The 24,856-nt window shown below is 37.6% G+C and overlaps 4 protein-coding genes across 5 annotated transcripts; 2 read left to right on the forward strand and 2 right to left on the reverse strand.

Annotated features, from left to right (window-relative positions):
- Positions 1-264: 264 nt before the first annotated feature.
- On the reverse strand, positions 265-13,169 carry LOC130097070 (meiotic recombination protein REC8 homolog). 2 transcript variants are annotated; one of them, XM_056263727.1, is made up of 10 exons: positions 10,449-10,520; positions 6,342-6,555; positions 6,118-6,258; positions 5,962-6,028; positions 4,869-5,128; positions 3,736-3,784; positions 3,520-3,586; positions 3,272-3,370; positions 1,754-1,851; positions 265-975 (listed from the first exon to the last, which is right to left on the reverse strand). In XM_056263727.1, exons 2-10 carry the CDS (start codon positions 6,486-6,488, stop codon positions 902-904), a joined length of 1,002 nt encoding a protein of 333 aa, XP_056119702.1. In that variant the 5' UTR covers positions 6,489-6,555; positions 10,449-10,520; the 3' UTR covers positions 265-901. The 2 variants fall into 2 exon arrangements, with proteins under 2 accessions (XP_056119702.1, XP_056119707.1); XM_056263732.1 differs by lacking the exons at positions 265-975; positions 1,754-1,851; positions 3,272-3,370; ... (3 more) ...; positions 5,962-6,028; positions 6,118-6,258 and adding exons at positions 10,848-10,911; positions 11,428-11,548; positions 12,114-12,192; ... (1 more) ...; positions 12,647-12,715; positions 12,879-13,169 and having other exon boundaries at positions 6,381-6,555; positions 10,449-10,678.
- A 457-nt stretch (positions 13,170-13,626) lies between these two features.
- Positions 13,627-15,272, forward strand: gng5 (guanine nucleotide binding protein (G protein), gamma 5). Its single transcript, XM_056266654.1, has 3 exons — positions 13,627-13,792; positions 14,551-14,702; positions 14,786-15,272. The coding sequence occupies exons 1-2, from the start codon at positions 13,712-13,714 to the stop codon at positions 14,674-14,676; spliced, it is 207 nt and encodes a 68-aa protein (XP_056122629.1). The 5' UTR covers positions 13,627-13,711; the 3' UTR covers positions 14,677-14,702; positions 14,786-15,272.
- An 821-nt stretch (positions 15,273-16,093) lies between these two features.
- Positions 16,094-21,538, forward strand: zp3b (zona pellucida glycoprotein 3b). The gene is made up of 8 exons (XM_056266666.1): positions 16,094-16,587; positions 18,683-18,798; positions 18,875-18,978; positions 19,059-19,239; positions 19,800-19,917; positions 20,439-20,524; positions 20,600-20,862; positions 20,950-21,538. Exons 1-8 carry the CDS (start codon positions 16,183-16,185, stop codon positions 21,228-21,230), a joined length of 1,554 nt encoding a protein of 517 aa, XP_056122641.1. The 5' UTR covers positions 16,094-16,182; the 3' UTR covers positions 21,231-21,538.
- Positions 21,539-21,819: 281 nt separating this feature from the next.
- Positions 21,820-23,146, reverse strand: arl14 (ADP-ribosylation factor-like 14). Its single transcript, XM_056266679.1, has one exon. The coding sequence runs from the start codon at positions 22,616-22,618 to the stop codon at positions 22,016-22,018; it is 603 nt and encodes a 200-aa protein (XP_056122654.1). The 5' UTR covers positions 22,619-23,146; the 3' UTR covers positions 21,820-22,015.
- Between the last annotated feature and the right edge of the window lie 1,710 nt (positions 23,147-24,856).

Below are 24,856 nucleotides of genomic sequence, written 5' to 3' on the forward strand. Positions count from 1 at the left end.
AAGTAAATTAGAGCATTTGCCGAAGATAATGTTTTTCCTTTATTCGACACTATAATTGTACTCTATATTATAACACTATTATTTTGGTTAATCTGCTTCACTCTAACAGTAACTTTTATAGAACGGTTTATTATGAAAGGTCTACATTTCTTGAATCTACACGAGCAAATAGCGCTGCATGTTTTTCTTTTCAGGGGCTTATTTTCCAAGAAATGTTTTTTGGGTATAGCATACATGTCTCTGGATTTTTGCACTGATATTTAGAGCTAAGACATTGTAGTGAGGAACATTTTGCTTTTTATGTGACAGTGTTCTACAATGAGTACAATTTTGGGGTTCAGTTGAATTGTGATTTTGATATTTATGACAAAGGTTGATTGTCCCAATCACTTATGAAGGTATGTGAAATAACTTGAAATGTATTTTTAGCATATTCACTTCTGTCTATGCTGGTATCTGTGGTAAACCTAGTGCCTAATAATGTACTTTGTGCCAAAACAACCTGATAAATATATATTGCATAGTTGTGTTGTTGAACCTGTAAAGATAAGAGTTTGTAATAAAAGAAGAAAACTATATTTTGTGATGCCTCATGCTATAACACAGAGAACAACATTTAATATTATGATAAAAACAGGAGTATTGTAACAAACATGGTATCATCAGAATAATATAGAAAACATTGAAGAGTTCATTTCATTCTTCAAAAGACAAAACTTGTTTACAAAATATCACAACGTTAAATAAACAATGACAGAAATCGGTTAAACCATCAATAACATGTTAATACAACTAAAGGACTTTCAGTTGTTTAAAAATTCATAAACATGAACACTGATTTAATAAGTCATACCAGTTTTGTCTGAGAATAATGGCAAGTCATCGTCGGTTTACGATCGATCTATGGCTGTGAAATGATGATGTCACCATACGGCTCGTCCTGTCGCACTGTGACCTCTCTTGCAACCGTTTGCTCTGTAAACACAAGACGAAACAACAAGACTGCATAAATTACCAGGCGACTGAACTTTTCAATAAATTAAGGGGAGCATTTGATTACATTTATTTTGTTAATCGCGGTGTTCCTTCTCACACCATTATTGGCCTCTAGCTGGTGATTTTCTCCATTTAAATCTTTGTATGTTGAAAATAAAATTGGTTTCATTAATTGGCCCACAAGTCGACCATCCCACAGGGAAAATTGATCCCAATTTTTGAGGCAAACCCTTGGTTTCATAATTTCATTATGTTCATTTTTTCATGAGACCCCATTTCAACATTTTTTGTAACTTTTGCACGCGTCTCCGCTTCTGGCTGAGCAGGTACGTCTGTCCCGGCAGAAATAAGCCTTTTAAAGGAAATAAAGGTCCATGTTTATTAAAAATGTTCATGAAATTAGATGAAAATGACTAAAGAAATCATTTATTGATTGTTGTTTAATTTAGTTTTATACATATGTTCTCATATCCATATATTTTGTTGTAATGTCACAAGTAATAATCTCAAGGTTTATCGGGCTTAACACGATTATTTGGTTCTTTTCCAGCGTGGGATTGGTGAAGTGTAATAAAAACAAACATCATCACATGTGTAATTCCTCTCACCGCTGCTTCCTGATGGTTTAGAGGACAATTACTCAGACCCTGCCGTTTCGAAGAATAGTACAACGGCGAGCACGTCAAGTATAAACGCCTCATCCGTTTTAGCGAGGCGAAAGTATAAACAAGGCGTCAATCCTCTGCCACAATCTTACCTAGCAATCTCCAAAAGATTCGGGCAACAATTCTACGGCTGGCCTGAACGGGCAGCAGAGAGCGAAAGGTCACTAAATCTTCCATGACATCCTGCGGCCTTCAACAGAAGAAAGAAATACATTAGAAATGTGTTCAGAGTAACAATCCACTGAAATGGTCAAAGCCAAAAAAATGAAATAATCATAAAATAATATATTAATCTGTAAAGCTTTAACCCTCTGGGGTTGTTCGTTTAACAGTCACACTTGGGGTGTTCGGGTCCAAATGGACCCAAAGGGCAGGATTCATTTTTTTTTAAAAAATCATACTTTTTTTTTTTTTACTTGTTTTTTATAATATTTTTTCTTTTCTTTTTTGGTGTTTTGAGATAATTTCAAAAATAAAAATGATTTATAATTAATATTAATGCAATAATTATGACCCATTTTTTCACCATTGAATATAATAGATTTTTTTTTTTTTTTTTTTAAAGCTGTATTTCATTTTAGAGTCAAGCCTAGGCCTCATGAAAGCAATTTTTGAAATGAGATGGATGCCATCTGGTGGACAAACTGAGCATTTTAAAAATTCAAAACCCATATGTAATCTGAATTTATTAGTGTGTATGTGTATAAAAGTGTGTTTGTGTGTGTGTGTGTGTGTGTGTGTGTGTGTGTGTGTGTGTGTGTGTGTGTGTGTGTGTGTGTGGATGTGTCTGTTTTGCACTCTTGATGTTTTATAGATTCACCCCTTCACTGTTGTGTGCTTTTTTTCTGGATCGTGGCTGATTTGTAGATTGTACGCACAAAAAAACTCTGTATTTTCACATTTTTGCCAATTTCCCATTCATTTCCTATGTGGGTCCATTTGGACCCGAAGGTCCTGAGTGTGACTATTTTTTTTACAACCACTTAGACTTTTCAAATCCTGTCCCCAATTTTTTTGGGTGTTCATATACCAAGTACCAACAAAGTCACCAAATTTCGGACCATTCCGATAAAGCTATGATTTAAAAAAAAATTTATTTAAATGCTTCGGGTCCATTTGGGCCGAACAACCCCAGAGGGTTAAAAGACCTATTCAGTAATAATATTACAATAATAGTAACCTAATAATATTGATTTGACGTCACAAGTAATAATCTGACACTAGCACTGACACTACTGGACAAAACTTGCTGGATAATGATAATGAGCTTTATAGCATAATCGAAATAATTTTATAATTGACAAATTCTACAACATCTACACTGTTATTGAACTGAACTGAATCAACATTGAACTGATTTGAGCTGTCGAGCTGCTTGAGTTTGACACTGTTATTTTCCAGTGTATTACTGTGAAGCTGTTTTAAATAACTATATAAATAAATGTGATATGACTACTCAATAATACTATAAATAACTTGTAAATAAATAACAAAAATGAATATACTGGATACACTTGATACACTGGATACACTTGATTAACACAATAGTGTGACAATTTTTTTTTTTTTTACATTGACATCAAAAAGAAGCAGATAGTTTCAAGCTTTACCTTAACTGTTCCTCAGTATCCATTGCAATATCTTCCATCACTGGGACCCTCTCCTCTGGGATGTCCTCTAGACCGAACTGAATTTCTGGAACCGGGGATCTAAACCCATGAAAGCAGAAGTAATTATTCAGAGGCAATTATGCAGCGACTGAGTGTGAAACTCAAACGTGTCAAACTGGTCTCTAATGAGAGCGACAGCTGCTTCCGTCTCACACTTTCTGTCTCTCTTTTACCATCTCTCCTCTCACCGTATCATCTCAGGTGTCTCGAGTGGAGAAGAATCCTTGTCTGGTGTCTCCAAAATGACCAAAGAGGCTGCAAATACAACGAAAAGTGAACCCAGCTAAACTTGTTATTCTCTTTCTTTCTCTCCCTTTAAAACACGCGCCAGCTGTACGTGATATTAGGCAGGTGCTTTTAATGTTCTGCCTGATCTGTTCTAATGTAATGTACTGATATTTTACCTGGTGTTTCTTGCTGGAGGAGGCCAGACTCCACCATTTCTCTGGGAATCTACAGGAGTAAGGATGCCGGAAAAAAGATCAGTCACTAAAACAGAACCATTTGTTATACACTTAATTTAAGTTTTACGCATTTGAAATGCATATAAAATATCCATCCATTTGGATCACACAGTTTTAACATAAACTAATAGACTAGGGGCCAGACTAATGATCAAAAACTTCAGATTTAGGCTAAAATTAGACAAATCTTTTTGCTAAATTTGTCTCAGATGGCCAAATCGTGGGCAAAATCGCAAAAAGACAGGGTTTCCCAAACTGGGGTTTCACAATTCCCTGGTGATTTGTGAGGGAACTGCAGGGGGTTTGTGAGTTGATGGAACGCGAATAAATAGTAAATCATAAAAATTCAATATTAAAATGAATAAATCATTTAAAAATAAAACATGACTCAAAAACTAGACTATACTACTATACAAGAACTATACTCTCATTCCTGCGTAATAATCAAGAAACTTTACTGCCGTACCATGAGAGCAGCAGGCGTAATGATATGACGCAGCGCCTGCAAATAGTCCCCAGCTCGGTAACTTCCAACGTGACTACGTGCCTGCGCCTGCTGCACTCATGGTACGGCAGTGAAGTTTCTTGATTATTACGCAGGAATGAGAGTATAGTTCCTAGCCATATCAGCCTAGAAAATCGCAACTTTACATTTTCCGTCGGTCTTAGTGCACGATGTAACTACAGAAGAGTCAAGTTTTAAATAGGAAAAATATCGAAACACTTTGGTCATTTTTTTTTGGAGAAATGCTAACGGTCTTGTCCACTTCAATGATGTATGCTAAGCTATGCTAAAAGTGGTACCGCCAGAACCGGAGATCGGCTGAATGGATTCAAAAACGGTAAAACTCAACAGTTTAGCTCTGGGGGAGTTGTAAAATGAGCCTATTTCCAAAAAAAGTGGAGTATCCCTTTAATTTGTGTTTCGAAGATGAACGAAACAACATGAGAGGGTGAGTAATTACTGACAGAATTTTCATTTTTGGGTGAACTAACCCTTTAAGGTATTAACACAAATGGTGTGGGATGAGTTACATCTTTAAATGTAATAGTTAGTTTTAGTGGAAGTAGACCTCTCTTGAGCTGAGCTCGCTCTCCTCCTCTCTCTCTGCTGGTTCTGGTCTTTCCTCCTCTCTCTCTGCTGGTTCTGGTCTCTCCTCTTCTCTCTCTGCTGGTTCTGGTCTCTCCTCTTCTCTCTCTGCTGGTTCTGGTCTTTCCTCCTCTCCCTCTGGTATCTCCTCAGCTGCGGGAACGTCCCAGCGCGGCCTGGATGGAGGGATGGGCCTCACGACCGCGGCCTGTTTCCATAGCGCCAGGATTTCAGGTGGAAGGCCTATGTAGAAAGCATTATAATAATAATTCACTACATTTATATATATATAGCGCTTTTCTCGGCACTCAAAGCGCTATACACAGAAGGGGGAATCTCCTCAACCACCACCAGTGTGCAGCATCCACCTGGATGATGCGACGGCAGCCATATTGCGTCAGAACACCCACCACACACCAGCTTACTGGTGGAGAGGAGACAGAGTGATGAAGCCAATTGGTATATATATATATGGGGATGATTAGGAGGCCATGATGGACAGATGGATGCCGGGGTTACACCCCTACTCTTTCGAAAGACATCCTGGGATTTTTTGTGACCACAGAGAGTCAGGACCTCGGTTTAAGGTCTCATCCGAAGGACGGTGCTCTTTGACAGCATAGTGTCCCCGTCACTATACTGGGGCGTTAGGACCCACACAGACCACAGGGTGAGCGCCCCCTGCTGGCCTCACTAACACCTCTTCCAGCAGCAACCTGGTTTTCTCAGAAGGTCTCCCATCCAGGTACTAACCAGGCTCAGCCCTGCTTAGCTTCAGTGGGCAACCAGTCTTGGGCTACAGGGTGATATGGCTGCTGGCAGTTATATGCGCTTTAGCTTTAGCTTTAGCTCTGGACTGTATAAAGGGATAAAGCTTAGGATGATTTAGTGAATATCATGGAAGCTGTCATGAAATTGAACAAAAGTGACAGTAAAGACATTTATAATGTCATAATATGACCTTTATGGTTATTTAATGCATCCTAGCTGAATAAAAGTATTAGTTTCTTTCAAAAACAACATTATGATTTTAGGGTGAAATGTGACTGTATTAAGTCGGATATTCAACGACTTACTCATGCAAGGGTTCCCGAGCAGTTCTTTAGCACCCTTTTTTTCAAAGCGTGGTTTGATGAGTGTCGCCTAGGAGAAAAAAAACACACAACTGACAACCACCATTTTATTCACGAAAATAATGCTGACTTGAAGAATACAGACTGTTCTGGACGTACCAAAGGCCTGGTCTCTGTCTCCGCATTATCAATCCGGGCCTTCATTTCCTCTTGAGATATCTGTGTATGTTCATCGATGAAGAGCAGCTGTCTCCTCCTCTTCCTCTGCCCTTTAGGAGATTCAGGCCTCACCACAGCAGGCTGACAGAGGGACAGATGGCTTGATGACAAATGTGTCAAACGCTTTAATGTAGCATCAAGACAGACCTCACATCCTAACACACCTGAAGAAGAGGGCTCCTCTCGCTCACCGCCCTCTCTCTCTCGGCTTCAGTGGTCATTTCCTCCTCTTCGCCGTGCGGTGGCGACGGTATGGGTACAGACTCAGATACTGGCGTCCTTTCTCTTTCCTCTAACACAGGCATCTCCATGGGAAGCCCCAAATCCTCCTCAGGCAGAAGGACAACTTCCTGGCTTGATGCGCCAGTGATTTGTGCCCTGGGAAATCATAATCTTAGAGCATAACTTTGGTGTTTTTAAACCGGTATAACATTATGGGCCAGATTTACTAACAGCTTGGGTAAAAATGCTCTTTTGGCATTAAAAAACTACTGTCAGGATTTACTAAAGACTCGAGTGAAAAATCAGCGCTGAAAAGGCGTGGACAGGGTTATTTTTGCGGCTGGTTCAAAAGAGCTTTTTAGCCCTTTTTCAGGCTTTCCTTTGGATTGAAAACAGTTTTTTGCTTATACATTTAATGCATTTCATTTTAAAACATGAAATAGGGGCTGGACATATTAAAGAGCTTGCACTTAACTTTCTAATAGCTTTAAATTTATGTCATTGCCAGATAAAACTACACTTGACAGCTTGTAAATGGATAGGGCTGCATGATAACGGTTAAACTGATAATCACGATTATTTTGGTTAGAAGATCGCAATTATTAATCACACTTGTTGTCATTTGAGAAATTTCTTTTTATATTTCATCAGAATTATTGCACTTCCACATGAACACAAATCAAGAGAACGTCAACTCAAACGTGGGGTTTATTTGACCTCATCCACAATGTAAAAAATATTGTTGCTTTAACTTAAAAAGTAAGTTCATCAATAGAAACTCAAAATATGGTGTAATCTGAACCACATTAATTATCTTATTTTTTTACAGTGTAGCTTCTTGATCTATTATTTTGATCATATAGGCTGCATTAACGCACTCTCTTATGAAAGTTGGTAACACTCAAAAGCTAAAACAGTGAAATAATCAAAACATCTGTAATAAAAATGGAATTTGCTATAATCGGGGAAGCCACTCTGGCTGTTTTTCCTCCATCATAAATGACTTGCGTCTCAGAGCACGAAGATGAAGCGCAATAAACGCTGTCATGTTATCTTGCGTCCGGATGCTGGTGTTTGGGAACGCAATTCGTTGCGCATTGACAGATTTATTTATTCAGTAAATGTGTTTCCATTGTAGTTTCTGCGCATGTCTTCTGATCGGATAAATAAATTAGCCGCCTCAATTGAGAGCATACATTATTTATGCGCATCTTGGCGTTTCCATCCAGCTTTTTTATGCAATATCCCAAAACCTGCATAAAAATAGGTGGAAACAGCTACTGAGAAGGTTTGATGGCAGATTTATTCACAGAAAATAGCACAAGCGGCCTTTTGTGAAGAAACACAGACTGGTTATTTTGAACCTTCATTTGAGCAGAATTTCGCAGTGGAGGTCGCTCAACATGTTTGTTGGTGTTTCAAATCATCAAAGTCTGGGTGGAAAATGTGTCCATTTAGAAGAAAATTTCTGACTGTGGAAATGAGTCACTTGACATCTGGGAAGCCCAAGCTTGAAAGCCCGTGGAGGCTTGCTATACCAGTGCAAGATTGCAGCTGTTTGCAGTAAAATTGAAATATCAAATCAAAGAGGATATATTTAACGATTACGACTATAGCGACTATGCTTAGTTAATCGAGAGAAGCAGAAATCATGACCACAATTAAAATAGGGTTAATAGTGCAGCCCTAACTATGGACAAACCAAGGTGAAAACTAGAGATTCTGGATTCAAGATTTCGATTTCATGGGGACTTTAAAGCCATCAACCCTAAAAGCTTTCTTTTCAAAAATGGGAAGTTTTCCATTTTTAGTATCTTTTGTTTACTGAAAGCGTACTTAAAGGATTAGTTCACTTTTAAAAAAACTTTTGCTGATAATTTACTGACCCCCATGTCATCCAAGATGTCCATGTCTTTCTTTCTTCAGTCGAAAAGAAATTAATGTTTTTGATGAAAACATTCCAGGATTTTTCTCCATATAATGGAGTTTGCTGGGCACCAAACGGTTCAAGGTCTAAATGAGCGTTTCAGTGCAGCTTCAAAGGGCTTTAAACGATACCAGACGATGAATAAGGGTCTTATCTAGAGAAACGATCGGTCATTTCAAAAATAAATAAAAAAGTTAAAGTTTTATAGGCACAAATGCTCGCCTTGCGAACTCTCCTGTTCGAACTCGTTCATCAAAATGAACAAATCTTTTTTCGAGTCAATGACTCGAAAAAAGATTCGTTCATTTTGATGAACGAGTCAATGACTCGAAAAAAGATTCGTTCATTTTTATGAACGAGTCAATGACTCGAAAAAAGATTTGTTCATTTTGATGAACGAGTTCGAACAGGAGAGTTCGCAAGGCGAGCATTTGTGCCTATAAAACTTTAACTTTTTTATTTATTTTTGAAATGACCGATCGTTTCTCTACATAAGACTCTTATTCATCGTCTGGTATCGTTTAAAGCCCTTTGAAGCTGCACTGAAACGGTCATTTAGACCTTGAACCGTTTGGCTACCATTGAAGTGCATTATATGGAGAAAAATCCTGGAATGTTTTCATCAAAAACATTCATTTCTTTTCGACTGAAGAAAGAAAGACATGGACATCTTGGATGACATGGGGGTGAGTAAATTATCAGCAAAAGTTTTTTAAAAAGTGAACTACTCCTTTAAATAAAAGCATAAGAGCAAGTTTCTGAAATGTAGATGTCTAAACGTACAGATCTAAAGAGGCTGATGTTGTCAGATCTTTTGCTGCCTCTCTCTCAAGTGCTGCTCTCTCTTGCTCTCTTTCATCAGGCATCCTCGGCTCTTCTGTCTCTGTCTCTATCTGCTCTCTTTCTCTGTCTATCTCCAGCTGCCTCTCATCTTCACCTGCAAAAAACAGTCCCTTCTCAAGTTTAAACCTAAAACTGATTTATAATGTCTGCAAGACACAACGTGACAGAAAACGCAGAGATACAACCACATGAACTGAGCACTGACTCATAAAGAGTGTTGATGTCAGCCAAACCGGACATCAACAAATTCTCATTATCAAAACAGATGTGGATGTTTTGTTTTTGGGTTGCCTCATTATTCTTAATTAGTGAATCTTATTAGATTCTTATTACTGCAATAAGGGTCTTTTTTAAATTAATTTATTTTTATTTTTTACATTTATTTAACATTTTACATTATTTCATTTAAATTAGTAGAGTTTAAGCCAGCACAAAAAGCTACAATTAAGTATAAATACTTCACATTTTATATAGTATTTTTAATTAATTAAAAAAATATATATTTATTTTTTATTTAAATGAGCATAGTTTAAAGCAACACAAAAAGATACAATGAAGTATAAATACTTGACATTTTATATAGCATTTTTACTTATTTATTTAGTTATTTATTGTAATTTTTTATATTTAAATACGCATAGTTTAAAGTAAGCACAATATGCTACATTGAAGTATAAATACTTGACAATTTATATAGTTTTTAATTAATTTTTTTTAACATGTTTTTAATTTAAATTGTACACATTTTATATAGTATTTTTTTTAAATAACTTATATAATTTTTATTTAGATTAGCATAGTTTAAAGCCAGCACAAAAAGCTACAGTGAAGTACCGTATAAATACATCATATTTTATATATTTTTTTTTTTTTAAAGTTACATTTTTATTTATTTAAACTAGCATAGTTTAAAGCCCGCACAAAAAAACTACAATGAAGTATGAATATTTCACATTCTTATGAAATATATATAATACTTTTTATCTTTAGCATTACCGTTTTAGTAATGTGCTCAATTGTCATAAAAAATTATGTCAATGCAAAAAAACTAAAAACGAAATTTAAAGGTTATTATATATATATATATCATATATCATATCTTTTGATTTTGGGCTGAAATATGAACATGACATGTTTTTAAATATGACCAGGGCATGTTTTGACAAGTTCATGGCATGTCTTGAAATATGACCAGGAAATGTTTTGTTAGATTCAAGTACAATCTGTATCTTCATCTGGCACCAGGATAATTATGGGTTTGAGTGAAAGCAGCACTCACGCTCAAAGAAACGTTCGGGCTGCTCCAGCAGTAGTTCCACCAGGTTGGACTCCAGCAGATCTGCTCCTTCAAACTGAGGAAACAGAGAGACGACACCGTGGAGACACACAACTGGAGTGTGATCAGGCAGTGATGCTGACAGTGACTGAGTGACAGCTGTACCTCTGGCTCAGGCATGACGACTGGTTCTCTTTCTGTCAGAGTGATGGACTCCTGACTGGCTGTGATGCCTAGAGGGGAAACAAGGAGCTTTAAAAACACACTTACATTTCTAGATTTTTCTTTATTGTTGGTGCTTATCATTTGTAAATAGCATTACTCGAAAGACTATGGATACATGTAATTATGTGCCGCAAATGATAACGTATCACTTTTCAGTGTGAAGTATTAAATGCTCACCATCTGAAGGTGGTGTTGTTTCTCTAGCAGGCGAGACATGCTCTGTTGACACCTCTTCCGTTCGCTAAGACACAGTGTGACAGGTTAGACATGACTTCATTGTTAACACCTTACGAAACCTGTTCAAAAGTTTGGTGCGAGTATGATTTTTTTTTTTTGAAAGGCTCCTCAAACGTGCATGTATTTGCTTAAAAATACAGTAAAAGCAGTAATAATGTGGAATATTTGTATTTGAATATACTCTAAAATGTAATTTATTTCTGTGATGCAAAGCTGAATGTTCCAGCATCATTACTCCAGTCTTCAGTGTCACATGATCCTTCAGAAAACATTCTAATATGATGAATTTGCTGCTAATTATCAATAATGAAAACAGTTGTGCTGCTTAATATTGTTGTAAAACCATTATACAATTTTTTATAACTTTATAAGAGTCTTTACTGTCACTATGATCAATTGAATGCATCCTTGTTGAATAAAAGTATTTCCTTAAAAAAAGATCCTACTGGCCCCCACCTTTTGAATGGTACACGTATGGCAGAACTTTAGTGTTTCTTTGAAGATGTGAGTTACATGGCACCTGAATGAGGCTGCTTGGACTCGGCAGGCTGTAGCCGCTCTCCATAACCCCGAAGAACGGATCCCTCGCCCCCTCGGTTTCATCAAACAGCGCAGCAGCATCAGGGATCACGTGACTCTGCCTGAAAAGGAAGGAAGGAAGGAGGAGGAAACTGTAAATGTTAGACACATCAAGCTCTGAATCTCTTTTTCATTCATATTTTCAATCTTTGTCCTGTTGCTGCTCTCACCTAAAATGCTGGATGTAAAACTGCACTTTTTCTTTGCTTTTAACCTTGAAAATGGCCTCTAACTATAGTTAGAATAAGTTGCAAATGCTGTTTTGTAATGTAAAAATAACATAAATGTTCATTTGAATATTTTTTGCAATTTTGACGTTTTTTGTAGGTTATGTGTTTTTTCAGAGTGATGCTGTGACATTCTGTCCAGGGACTACAGATGAAAAATTAAAATCCTGACACTATTACAGTAATGTTTATTAATGTCCCTGTGAAATAAACTAATAAATAAAATAATCTGAAGTATTGAATCCAAAGGCCATTTCACAGACAACGTTCATCAGACATAATGGTTCCATTCGTCTGCATTAGCACTATTGATATCATCTGACACCATGACAACATAAAGGATGCTCATAATGTAACTGTGTAAATGTAAATGTGTCTAAGAAATGAAATAGTGCCTGACCTGGTTTCTTCATCCATCAAATCAATGTTAGCTTTCCGGTTACGGCGGAGGAGTCTATCAATTGCCCCCTGAGTGTCCTCTGAGAAAAGCACACACAACATCTCTAAATGCTACAAATATCATGATCCCTATCAGCCCACTGTGTCATCTTAAAGGATAAATATGCAGTCGAAACAGCAAAAAACATTCTTGTTATATGTCAAATATTGTGTATATTTTTGACAAATGGACCCAGCCCACCTAACAAAAATTCACACTGTCTGTGGTAGACCAGCACCACTCCATACTGCAGCTGAGAGGACAGGTACAGGGAGAACCGGGGGCGGGGCAATCCTGACAGCGGGGGCGGGACTCTGACCAACACGTAATCCATGATGTCATCGCTGTTTGAGAATAACTCAATTAACTTATGAATTTTATGCAATAAAAAAAAAGATAACAACTGTATTGTTGTCTTTAAATGCGATCATGTAGAAAATGATTGACAAGTCATTTATTTATTTCATTTCGTTGAAAGATAGGCTGCTACTAACCAAGTGCGCTGGACATTGACTTTGAGCATATCTCTCCGACTGATCTTTCGTCCTTTAGTGGCCGCCAACCTGAATAAACATATATATTTGGATAGATATTAATAGCTAAGCCTCAGTTTTAGGATTAGACATTTTAAATTGACAGATTATAACATGCAATGGATATGTTAAGCACACCTTCTCATACAAACAGTCAATAGGCCCAACTCTCTGAAAAGAAATTAAAACTTACCATATCGTGGCAAAGCACCCAGTCCGATGATTGAGCACCGTAGGATAGAAAAACATAGTGAGCAGGTTGATAAAGACAGGGTAGATTTAAAGCAAAGGTTCAGCGAAAACTGCAATAACGTGATCATGAAACAAAGGAAATCTCTGAGGTGAAATCCGAAATGTTTTGAAATGGGGGAATATATAGTAGGCTACTTCAAAGGTTGCTGTGGGGAAATTGTTTTGAAAGATCTACCAATCATTTGTGCTTTGTGAATAAGACAAACCAATCTTATGAAGCCTTAGTCTAGGAAGCATTTTATTGGACTGTCTTGTTTCCATAATAATTCCAGTTTACAACATACGTTACAACATCATGAATATTGAGGAGCATTCAAATATTTACAGCATTCTAGTCATAAAACAGCATCATTAAGGGCGGGTGACAAATATATAAAGAGGTTATTATACAATATAAATATAAAGAAGCAAAAGCGAGAAAAAAAAGTATGATTAGTGTATTGCATCTAATCGCCATCAGGAGGCGTATGTTGTTGTGCGCCATGATGTCCAATACGAATAATTAGATTATGAATATTAATTACGTTCGCCAAGTAACCTTAACTGATTTGCTGAATGGCTGTGCAGCAGCTAAGGTGTGAACCAATCACAGTATGCTGAAAACCTGGCCTTATTAATATTAATGAGTGTAGCCTTCGCCATAGTAGGGTTCGAATTGACGCGATCGGAGTCGTTTCTCTAGTGCACACTTCCGGACTGAACCAAACCGGAAACTGCTTACTTACAACTTTTGTCTTTGCTGTTGCACATCGTTTAGAAATATCATCAGACAACATGTCGGGCTCATCAAGCATCGTTACGATGAAGAAAGTCGTTCAGCAGTTGCGCTTCGAAGCAAACATCAACAGAGTAAAGGTCGGTTGGTTTCTGTTAGCGGTTTAATCACGGATGAGACTGAAGCTAGTGAGTTAGCAGCCGGGTTGAGTTTGGGCGTGGACCTGGAACCCGTTAGCTTTGTTTTATCGGCGTCTCAGATTATTTATTAAAATAGTTTTATTTCCCAGTGAAGTAGTACAAATATCTACTAAAAACCTCGGATATTAAACACGCTCTCGGGGAAAACATACTGAACAATTTGATTTATAACAGCCAGGTCTAGCTAGCTATGATGGGTAACGTTAGTTTGTTTATGTAGACCAGAGGGTTTCAATTTTTCAGATCCCATGGACCCCCAAAAAGGATCATTTAGAGATGTGAGGGACCCCATCCCTAAAATTTAAAAGGAAGTTATAGATTTCCAAAGTATAAAGGTCCAATTAATGCTAATATTTTTTTCCTGTTCTCTGTAGTACGGTTCTATGTATTTGAGTCAAATTTTGTTTTAATAACTACAAAAGTAATTTATTTTAATCTGATTCTATTATTTATATAATTAGGTCGATCTAATTATTATTTTATTTTTAAATGTTGTTAAAAATATAATTCTATTTTCTCCCCTATTTAAATTATATGCAAGAAAAGTAGGCTAGAAATACACACTGCTCTATTACATCCATTTTCAAATGTTTTTGTCTGTTAGTATGAGCTTGTATTTAGCATCGCAGCTGATTGTGTATAATATTTTCTACAGTTTCCAGACGTTTGTGACCTGTTGTGTAATTTTGGCCATTTAGGTTTCTCAGGCGGCCGCAGAGCTTCAGCAGTTCTGCATTCAAAACGCCGTTCAGGATCCGCTGCTGACCGGTGTGTCTTCAAGCACCAACCCCTTCAGGACACAGAAGGTTTGCTCCTTCTTGTGAGGGTCCATGACGGCCGTCTGCTATTGGTAAGGATGATTATCGAATTGCATTTGAATAAAAGCTGAAACATTACAATATTGAAACTAACAATTCAAATATGTTTTCTCAGGCTTTTTTTCCTGTTCCTGTGACCATTCTGCTGGGGGAAAAATAAGAAAACCACTGCCATGATGTGTAATCGAAAAAGCAACAGCACAAAAGCTGTCCACTTGCCAGTTAATACCTCATGCCATAAACACCGAAATAAGAACTGAAAGGATTTTGCCGATCTGGCCGCTTTATGTTTGTTATGGTGCATTTTCTTTCTCAAGTTTTCATTGTAGAACAAGAAACTTTTCTCTTTTTTTTTTATATCTCAACTTGTGTTTTACTCTTTCACAACCTTCAGATTTCTGTTTGAAGACCTCAAACTAAAAAGTCTGCCTTAATGAGTGATAAACAACGCTCCAGTTTTGTGGAGGGAAGGCTTTTGTATTTTTTATGTGGCACAGCAGAGGAAACTTAGTAATTTATTGTGCCTTTTAACATTGTAGTCTATTTCTCTATCTTCTCTGCCTTAGACTTTTTATAACCCCAAATAAACCCATTGATTTCTACATGTCTCTATTGTTTTGATACTTTGATTACTGTGAAAGATTTGTTCAGGATATGTTAACTTGATAACCCAAAACATTACATGAAATTCACTCATTTGTTTAATAGATTGTGAATACACACTGGGCAAAAAGGTACAAACGCAGTCACTAGGGCCGTACACTTTAAAAAGACACATCTTTGTACCTAAAGAGTGCATATTAGTACATCAAAGGCACATAATGATACCTAAATGGTACATATTAGAACCTTTTTAAAGGGTACCGTCCCAGTGACAGCTTTAGTGCCATTTTTTTTCTGAGATTGACATTTTGAATAATTTTATGAGACTATTATACCACACAAAATGACATGTTTTGGCAGGCTTTGTGTTTATTCATATTTTACATAGACTTCATAAAATAGTTATTGTCAGTGTGTTGCAAGCAGTTTCTTGCTATGTGACATCCTGTACCCCACCTAAAACTTATTTTTAATGTACATATTTGAAGTTCACATTGAATAATTGTATTTTTAAAAGTTAATGTGTCACACTGCATGTGAAGATTAAAAGTTGTTCAAATCTAAAACGCACAAAATTCACATTTTGACCTAAATCCTTGATTTTCAATGTAATGTTAGTTTTCATCAGAAGTTTTAAAATATAGGCTATTCATAAACCACGCCATATCCCGATATCCTCGACGCAGGTGCGTCACCTCACAATAATTGCTTATAAATATATGCATGGAACCAATTGGCCTGAATAAATATAAATCAGGTGTAGGTGGTTTGGGTGAGTGCTAAAGCAGTAACTGCTCAAGCAAGAAGCAGTTTTCATAAATACGTGTTAACAACGACGACCAACGTGGTTTTTCATTTGTATGTCCGAGAAGCCGGTTTTGTGTGTGATATAGTAATTTAGCAGGCGTGATGTGGCTGACTAACACATTAATATGGTGGATAACTGTCTTTCTTATGATATCCCTCCGCACTGAATGTTATCCTCGCATGTATCCTCGTACATTCCATCAAGGAGGATGGTCTTCGGCAAACCAGCAGCTGTCGAACAGTCAGTTTCAGGCCGCGATTCCTCAAAGTCTGCCTAAAATAAACGACCCTGTTCCACAACAACGTCAGAAAAAGGTGTCCGTGTTCTGCCACGACGAAGCGATCGAGGTCGTGATGAACGCAGACCTGTTTGCCGCGGGCTTTCCTGTCTACGCGGAGGAGCTGTGGTTGGGCCCCGGAATGTCTTCATCATGTGGAGCAGTGCAAACTGGAGAACTATTGTTAACCATAATTGCTAATTTCAGAGATTGTGGAACCAAACTATCTGTAAGTTTAAACTATTTCTGGTTGTATGTTTTGAGTTTGTTGAAGACCTAAGTTTGGTTTGAAGATGAAAAATGTACCAAGCACAATATTCTCTCCCAATCCTCATTTTTAACAGGCACTCAGTGTTCGGCGAGATCTTGTGGGTGTCGGAGCAGAAATGAAAGCTGATGCTTATGTTTTTGTTTTCTCCGGTAGTGTTCATATGTGAATTGTGAGCTTATTTAGTCCATTTATTCGAAAGATCAGAGAATGCCCATACGTTTATCCAACCATAGACCCTCCCCTCGAAGAAATCCAAAGTGGTGGAAAGTGGACCGGAGTAAAATATCAGGTGTAAACAAGAATGTGTCTGCCTCGTCTACTTCTACACAGCAACATCGATTCTGCCCAATTCCGGGCCACATCTGGTACATGTGGATTCAACGCGTACCAGATGTGGGCCAGATCTGGGCTGACACTGTTGCTGTCTGGGTATGATCCGATCAACCACACCTGAGCTACACCAATAATGCTACTAGTAGGCCTAAATAGTTTTACAAACGCATCATCCCCTGGTTTCACAGACAAGGTTTAAGTCTAGTCTCAGACTAAAATGCCTGTTTGAGCTGTTTTAACTGACAGCAGCTTGCAGTGACATGTCTTAACCCTCTGGGGTCCTTCATTTCAGGGTCACACTCAGGGTCTTCGGGACCAAATGGTCCGGAAGGGTTTGATTCATATTTATTAAAAGAAAATCATATTTTTTTTTACTTGTTTTTTTTATAATTTTTTTTCTTTTATTTTTTGGTGTTTTGAGAAATTTATGATTTATAATTAATATTTATGCAATAATTATGACCCATTTTTTTCCCATTGAATATAATATTTTTTTTTTATAAATATGTATTTTTTTTTTTTTTTAAAGCTGTATTTCATTTTAGAGTCAAGCCTAGGCCTCATGAAAACAATTTTTGAAATGAGATGGATGCCATCTGCTGGACACACTGAGCATTTTTATCACGCAATAGCACATTTTTACCACTAGTGGATTTACAGCTCTCTGTAGAAAGGGTTCAGAATTCTTGTGAGTTTTGCACATCTTTGACAATTTTTTTTTCAGGTTGTTGATTTTAAAATATAATAACAGATTCTCAAAGACTATTTTTGTCTTGTTTTTTGTTTGTTTGGTTTAAATGGTAATTTGAAGTGCCATAATACAGATTATTATAAATATATAATACTGTGTGTGTCTGTTTTGCACTCTTGATGTTTTAGAGATTCACCCCTTCACTGTTGAGTCCTTTTTTCTGCATCCTGGCTGATTTGTAGATTGTATGCAAAAAAAAAAAACTCTGACAATTTCCCATTCATTTCCTATGGGGGTCATTTTTGACCAAAGAGCAGAAGTGTGACGACCACTTAGCATGCTTTGATCATGACCTCAATATTTTGTTTGTTCACATACCTAATACCATAAAAGTCACCTAGTTTCGTAACATTCCGATGAAGCTGTGATTTTTAAAAATTCAAAACATATTTATGTAATCTGAATTTATTAGTGTGTTTGTGTATAAAAGTGTGTGTGGATGTGTCTGTTTTGCACTCTTGATGTTTTATAGATTCACCCCTTCACTTGTGTGCTTTTTTTCTGGATCGTGGCTGATTTGTAGATTGTACGCACAAAAAAACTCTGTATTTTCACATTTTTGTCAATTTCCCATTCATTTCCTATGGCGGGTCCATTTGGACCCGAAGGTCCTGAGTGTGACCATTTTTTTTACAACCACTTAGACTATTCAAATCCTGTCCCCAATTTTTTTGGGTGTTCATATACCAAGTACCAACAAAGTCACCAAATTTCGGACCATTCCGATGAAGCTATGATTTTACACTTTTTTTTTATTTAAATTCTTCGGGTCCATTTGGTCCGAAGAACCCCAGAGGGTTAAAATGTCAGTCAGTGCCATTGTTTTTGTCTCAAGTTGACACCAGTTATTTTCTAAAACACATTTATAAAAGCTACTTAAATGCCCTAATTGAACTAAGGCCTAATCCTGGCTTAATCTAAGCCCTGTCTGTGAAACCTGCCTCATGGGTTTAATTTGTTTTCTCACAGGTAACTGATGACTCTCTGGTGTATTCAAATGTCCTTGTGTACTCTCCTCTACCATCTCCTGATGGTGTGCTTCGCCAGGAGGGTGCAGTCATACCTGTTCAGTGCCAATTCCAGAGGTAAGCTGGCCAAACTCAGATTAGTTAATGACTGATTTGAGCTCTTAACATTTATTTTTCTCAAATCCTCTTTAAGGCGGTATAATGTCGACAGTGCGGCAGTGGCGCCTGCTTGGGTTCCATTTGCTTCCACTGTTTCATCCACAGATTATCTGGACTTTGCTCTCCGACTGATGAGTGGTATAGTATTTAAATTATACCAAGTTCGGTTTCAGAATTATTTATTATCATTTAATATTGTTTTTGTTCTTGTTTTTAAGATGACTGGCAGTATGAGAGGGGCTCAAACGTCTATTTTCTCGGGGATGCGATACACCTTCAAGCATCAGTTACCTTGGCCAATCACTTGCCCCTACTTCTATTTATTGACTGGTGTGTGGCTACACCAACATTCAACTTTGATGCCAATGACATCAAATATTCCTTTGTAGATTATCGCGGGTGAGTTGATTCAGACTTTGCAGTGTTGCTTTTATTACATCAATTAGATTTAATCAAACTGTTCCTTTATAACCTGTGCCTGGTTTCACAGACAAGGCTTAAGACTCTTAACTGAAAGAAACTTCTATTAAAATGTCAGTCAGTGCCATTGTTTTGTCTCAAGATGCACACCAGTAATGTTTAAGGCATGTTTAAAAAAGTTCCTTAAATGTCCTAATTGAACTAAGGCCTAATCCTGGTTTAATCGAAGTCCTGTCTGTTAAACCGGGCCCTGGTCTTGTAACAGTTTGGTTATGAATGAAATTGGTCCTGTGGTGTAAATGAATGGTGCATTCAAAGGGATGTATAAAATTGAGGGTTCCCCAAAGAACCTTTTGGTAAACTCTTCTTAAAAGAACCATTTTCTTTTTGTGGAAAACCTTTTAATCTAAAGAACCTTTTTGCGCCTTAATTTTTCATGGTTCCATGAACATTTAACATCCATGGATCGCCAATGTAAAACCCTTTAGTAGACTGAATTCAGCATTTTGAGCTTCTCTAATCATGTAGACTGCTTTCAGATGTCTTTCAGACAGTAGGAGTTCATACTCCCGCTCCAAGTTCTTGCAGAGGAGTGAAGGCAATAAGTTAAACCTACTGTTGGATGCCTTCAGGTTCCACAAGTTGACGAGCAACTCGGTGAGCAGAACTTTTAAGATTGATTTAAAAGGATAGGTCACCCAAGAATGAATATTGTAATTTAAAGCTGGGACAATGTGACACTTGCGCTTTTTTTTTACTCCTTTGCATTCTTGACAAGTCAGCACTAGTTGCCAGTCTGCAGAGTTGGCAGATATATATGAATAAATTGTGCAGTGTGTATAATTGGAACAATGTTTAAGCTTCAGGTTTTAGTTCCATCCAGTGGGAGGATATAAAACATGTTTGATATTGAGCTGGGTTAAGGGCTCATTGGTTTCATTTGCCATGCATCACAGTTTGTGTTTTGATCCTCAGTCGTTTAGTGTATGATGCCCAGATTTTACTCTGAAACCATTTGCAAAGTCGTCAAGTGTATGATGCCTAGTGTTTTAAGAGTAGTGTAGTGAAATTGTCATGAATCATATCATTCTAAACCTCAATGACCTTTGGTCTGTGAAATGCAATTTGTCAATGTGTCTTTTTTGGACCCCATTGCTTCCTGGTTTTATTTGAAACAGGTGTACATCACATGTTACCTAAAAGCCATCCCTGCTGCGTATTCTGTGAGCGCTCAAAATCGAGCATGTTCTTTTATTGATGGAAGGTAATGACTCAAATATTTAAATCTTGGTATATCAGTCAGTGGTTCTTTATGTAAGAACCCATATGAACTCTGCAGGTGGCAGTCTGTGGATGGAAATGATGAGGTGTGTAACAGCTGTGAGCCATCCAAACAAGGTGCGGCCGAGCCTGAACCAATCAAGCCTTTCCGCATCACACAAGCCCCTCCTGTCATGCAGCCAAAGGTGGGACCCAAATCTGGGCCTGCCGATTTCGTTGAAGTGATGCCCGGTCAGTCATTGGAACCCTATAGAGCTCTCATACAGTCAAGGCAATATGCCTATGGTGGTCAGTCAAAGAGAGGAACCGACACGAACCAAGGTTTGCATGATTTCAATGTTTTATTCTTCATCCATATTAATTCAAGATATCATGTGACAATCAAACACCCTTCTCCCTTTATAACAGACTGGAAGCTTGCTACCTTGGGTCCTCTGCTTCTGATGCCAAAGCAAGGAACCACCACCCAGTCAGTTGCACACCCGCGGTTCGGCCCAGCTGAGGTCTTCTCCGCATCTGTTACTGAGGAGCCGGAGTTCTTATTCAACTCGACCCAAATGAGTCCCGTGACGGATGAGCTGGAGTTTAAAACTGCTCCGGAGACTAGAAGCTTCCGTCCATTAGAGGACGGCCTGTTCCTTAATGCTTCTGATCTTTTTGGTTCAGAAGACGGAAGTGGGTTTGAATAATGACCCACCACCCCACCCTTCCACTTAAAAATGAGCAAGAATAAAAATGGAAACTGACAATGTGACTTTTTCTATAAATAAAAGTTTTATTACATCTCATCTTGGTCCTTGCCATTACTGTGGATGCTGTAGTCACAGAAAAAGTGTGCAAGCTAGTTTGTTGAATTTGTTTAAATTTATAAAGGCACAAAGTTTGTCCTATAAAAAGTAAAATTGCACAATAGTAAGTTCTGTATATTTCACAGCATATACTGTAATAAATAAATTCATGGATTATAACTTAAGGTAACACTTAGCACCTTTTATGGTACCTTTATTACATTTCTAATTCAAATCGCATAATGTAAATATGAACCTGTTTTGTGTTCTAAAATAAAGAAAAATGGACATACAATATGAAACCTACTTCACAGCACGTATCAATAAATATATTCATGAATTCTAAATCAAGGTAACATTTAGCAGCTTTTATGGTGCATTTTAACTCAATTTGTCATTCAAATCACATGACTGAACATGTCACTTTCTGTGAGTTAACAGGTTTTGATGTTTGCATAGACATTTATTTCTTTATAAAAGATTGTATGTACTTCAAAGGCTTGGTTGCTGTATTCATGAATTTCTGAATTCGTTTAGAACATCTCAAGGTAGTTTTCAGTATCTTGCAAATGTGTGTGACTCATTTAAACCTTATAGGGTTGCACATGATTATGAACTGTCAACTATATTTAGTAGGATAGTATACACAACCTTCCATAAAAGTGATTCATAAGTTACCATGTGGGCTATTTCTTCATAACAGATTTTGATTTTATATACTTCACGGTCTCTTTGATGTTATTGTCCTCGGGTGTCTTTTTCACATGGTGTGCCATTCGTCTGAAACCGTCCACTAGACCTGCTCCAGTCAGCGCCGAACACGGCTGAATGAACCAGTCTCGTTCACTGCAACTCTTTCTCAGGTTAAACTGCTCTGTGATCTCTGTTACTGTAGCAGCTCCTACAATATCTTGCTTGTTGGCAAGAACCACCACCGGGAGTCCCCTGAGGTGCTCGCTCTTTAAGGTCTGTTCCAGGATGCCCTTGGCCTCGTCCAGACGCTTAATATCAGAAGAGTCCACCACGAACACAATTCCAGCTGTGTCTTGGTAAAAATTCCTCCAGTGCGCTCGCATCTTTATCTGACCGCCAACGTCCCACACGGTCAGGAAGATTTTGTCCCTGTTCTTCTTGGCTTCGATCATTTCTACATTGAATCCAATTGTAGGAACTGTGTGGAAGTCCTCATTGTATTTCAGTTTGTAAAGAAGAGTTGATTTTCCAGCTCCGTCAAGCCCTAGGAGGAGGATACGTGCTTCAGGTTTGTGTCTGGATCCTGAAAGGCCCATTGTAAATGTCTGATGTTTTACAAACACCAATGTTTCTTACAGTCTTCTCTTGGCAAATGTGAGTTTACTTAAGATGGAGTCTGCCTGCGTTACTCAGTGATGTATTATATCTAGCTTATCTACATAGCTGTATGAATAATGGGTCAAAGTATCACAGGACACCTCCCAAACGATATGCTGCTAAGAATGCCTGAACGGTGTCCTGTGGAATTCCTCACTGTACAAAACATTTAAACTGAATAAATATTCCATGATAAATAAATTCAATTAAATTGCATCTCTTTCATAGAATCTCATGCTCAACATGGCTGAAAAAAATCTTTCACTGTTTAGTTTAAGATCCAAAAGAAAATAAAGATGATGTCAATTGACATACATAAAGGAACTTGAACTTCCTGCAAAATAAATAAATAAATGAAAACATATGAAATAAAGGTTCTCAGTTAAGTTGCCCTGAGACTGGGATATGTGACCATAAGTTTAAAGAAATAAGTATGGGCTTCCCATTACTTTTATCAGCTGACCACATGCATGATCATGACTGGCACAACAAGTGGACTAAAATATATATTTATAAAAGAACATTTGATGATAAATGTCTTGGAAAAAGTCTTCAAATAAACATTTTTCAGTCTACCAAACAAAAAAAGTGAATGGTATGTCTCCCTCAGATATCCAGGAATCACCATCCCAAGCCTTCCAGATACTTAGTTCCAGCACTGGATTATTGACTGTGTCAGCGTCACCTTTAGAAATCCTCAGGATAGATTTCAGGGAGCAACAAGAACAACAGCGACCATAACTTCACATCCAAAGGGCTCACCGTTGTCTTCCGAGGGTTTTATCAATCCAGACCCCGCCTGTCGTATCTGCCACGAACACCAGTCCAGAGCAGTGCCCGTGCCCGTGACCGCGGCGTCGCCTGTCCGCGACCGCTTCATACGGAGAGACGTCCGTTCGCCATTTCCCCTGCGGAATGCCAGGAGTACGTTTTTCACACATCTTTATAGTTGTATGTGACGTGAACTCGTTAAACTGCTCGGATGTCCTTAAACTGCACTGGCCCATTCTTGTGCTCCGGCTGCGCGTGGTAAAATCCTTGAAATATATAACGTTAGGCCTCTTTAAACTCGGACCCCAAACGTACGGCAACTGATTTATACGTTACGGCAACTGAACTACAGTGTCAGATCCAGTAAGACTGTGTAGGGGGAGATTTATAGACAACTTACTCAGTGACAACAGGCACTTGGGGACTTTAATACTGGACTCCACAATGCTGGTGCTATTCTGAGGCTTTACACCTGCTCTCTGTTGTCACGATGGACTGCTCAGCATCACCGGTAAAGCTCGGTATGCTTCAGGAATACTGCACTGCAGTGTAAGGTTACTGTGGAAATACGTGTGCAGACCATTATGTCACTCTGACTGGAACAACCATGCGTCATATGCTTATTCTATTTGTTTATTATTTTCCTCTTAATCTATGAGCTTTGCTTATACTGTCAATTTCCCACATGAAAACAATAAAGGCCCTGTCTGCCGAAAATGCCATCTTGAACCTTATTGTAAAGTGTTACCAAAATGTCTTATGAATCGTTATGATTCATGATATCGTAAATCTGATGTATTTTTGTTACAAAGACCAATCTAGGAATTCATTAAAATGTTATTGAAATGCTTATAAAAAGGTTAAAGACAACAGCTTTTGTTTAAAGATACTAAAGATTTGATGGAGGAAAGGGGCATTTTCCCAGTTGTCCCCGTATATAATCTATACACTATATGGATATACAGTAACAGTTCGATTTTATAAACCTGTGGCAATGCGTCTGATCGAAACAACTGAAATTCAGTGTCCCAACACTTTTGTCCTTATAATGTATATACACTACCATTCAGTTTGCGGTCGGTAGGAGTTTAAAAAAAAAGATTTTTTTGTTGTTGAGAAAAGTCTCTTATGCTGACCTATATTTTGTAATTTATTCCTGTGATACAAAGCTGAAGTTTCAGTGTCATTACTCCAGTCTTCAGTCACAGGATCCTTCAGAAATCATTCTAATATGATGAATTGATGCTCAAGAAACATTCCTTATGATTATCAATGTTGAAAAAATGCTGCCTAATATTTTTCCATAAACTGTTAGAAATAGAAAGTTCAAAAGCATTTTTTTTTTTTTTTTTTTAAACTTTACTGTCAATCATGATACATTTTATGTGTCCTTGCTGAATATCATA

Source organism: Rhinichthys klamathensis, unplaced genomic scaffold (genome assembly GCF_029890125.1).
Source record: "Rhinichthys klamathensis goyatoka isolate OS25496 unplaced genomic scaffold, OSU_Roscu_1.1 h1tg000011l_1, whole genome shotgun sequence".
Taxonomy (NCBI): Eukaryota; Metazoa; Chordata; class Actinopteri; order Cypriniformes; family Leuciscidae; genus Rhinichthys; species Rhinichthys klamathensis.

Coding starts and splice junctions, on each gene's coding strand:
- arl14 (XM_056266679.1), bottom strand. CDS start 22,618: ATGGGCCTTTCAGGATCCAGACACAAACCTGAAGCACGTATCCTCCTC.
- zp3b (XM_056266666.1), top strand. CDS start 16,183: ATGTGGCTGACTAACACATTAATATGGTGGATAACTGTCTTTCTTATG. Junction 16,588..18,682: donor ATTGTGGAACCAAACTATCT/GTAAGTTTAAAC, acceptor GTTTTCTCACAG/GTAACTGATGACTCTCTGGT. Junction 19,240..19,799: donor TCCTTTGTAGATTATCGCGG/GTGAGTTGATTC, acceptor GACTGCTTTCAG/ATGTCTTTCAGACAGTAGGA.
- LOC130097070 (XM_056263727.1), bottom strand. CDS start 6,488: ATGGAGATGCCTGTGTTAGAGGAAAGAGAAAGGACGCCAGTATCTGAG. Junction 6,029..6,117: donor AGACAGAGACCAGGCCTTTG/GTACGTCCAGAA, acceptor TTTTTCTCCTAG/GCGACACTCATCAAACCACG. Junction 1,852..3,271: donor GATACTGAGGAACAGTTAAG/GTAAAGCTTGAA, acceptor CTTCTGTTGAAG/GCCGCAGGATGTCATGGAAG.
- gng5 (XM_056266654.1), top strand. CDS start 13,712: ATGTCGGGCTCATCAAGCATCGTTACGATGAAGAAAGTCGTTCAGCAG. Junction 13,793..14,550: donor CAAACATCAACAGAGTAAAG/GTCGGTTGGTTT, acceptor TTGGCCATTTAG/GTTTCTCAGGCGGCCGCAGA.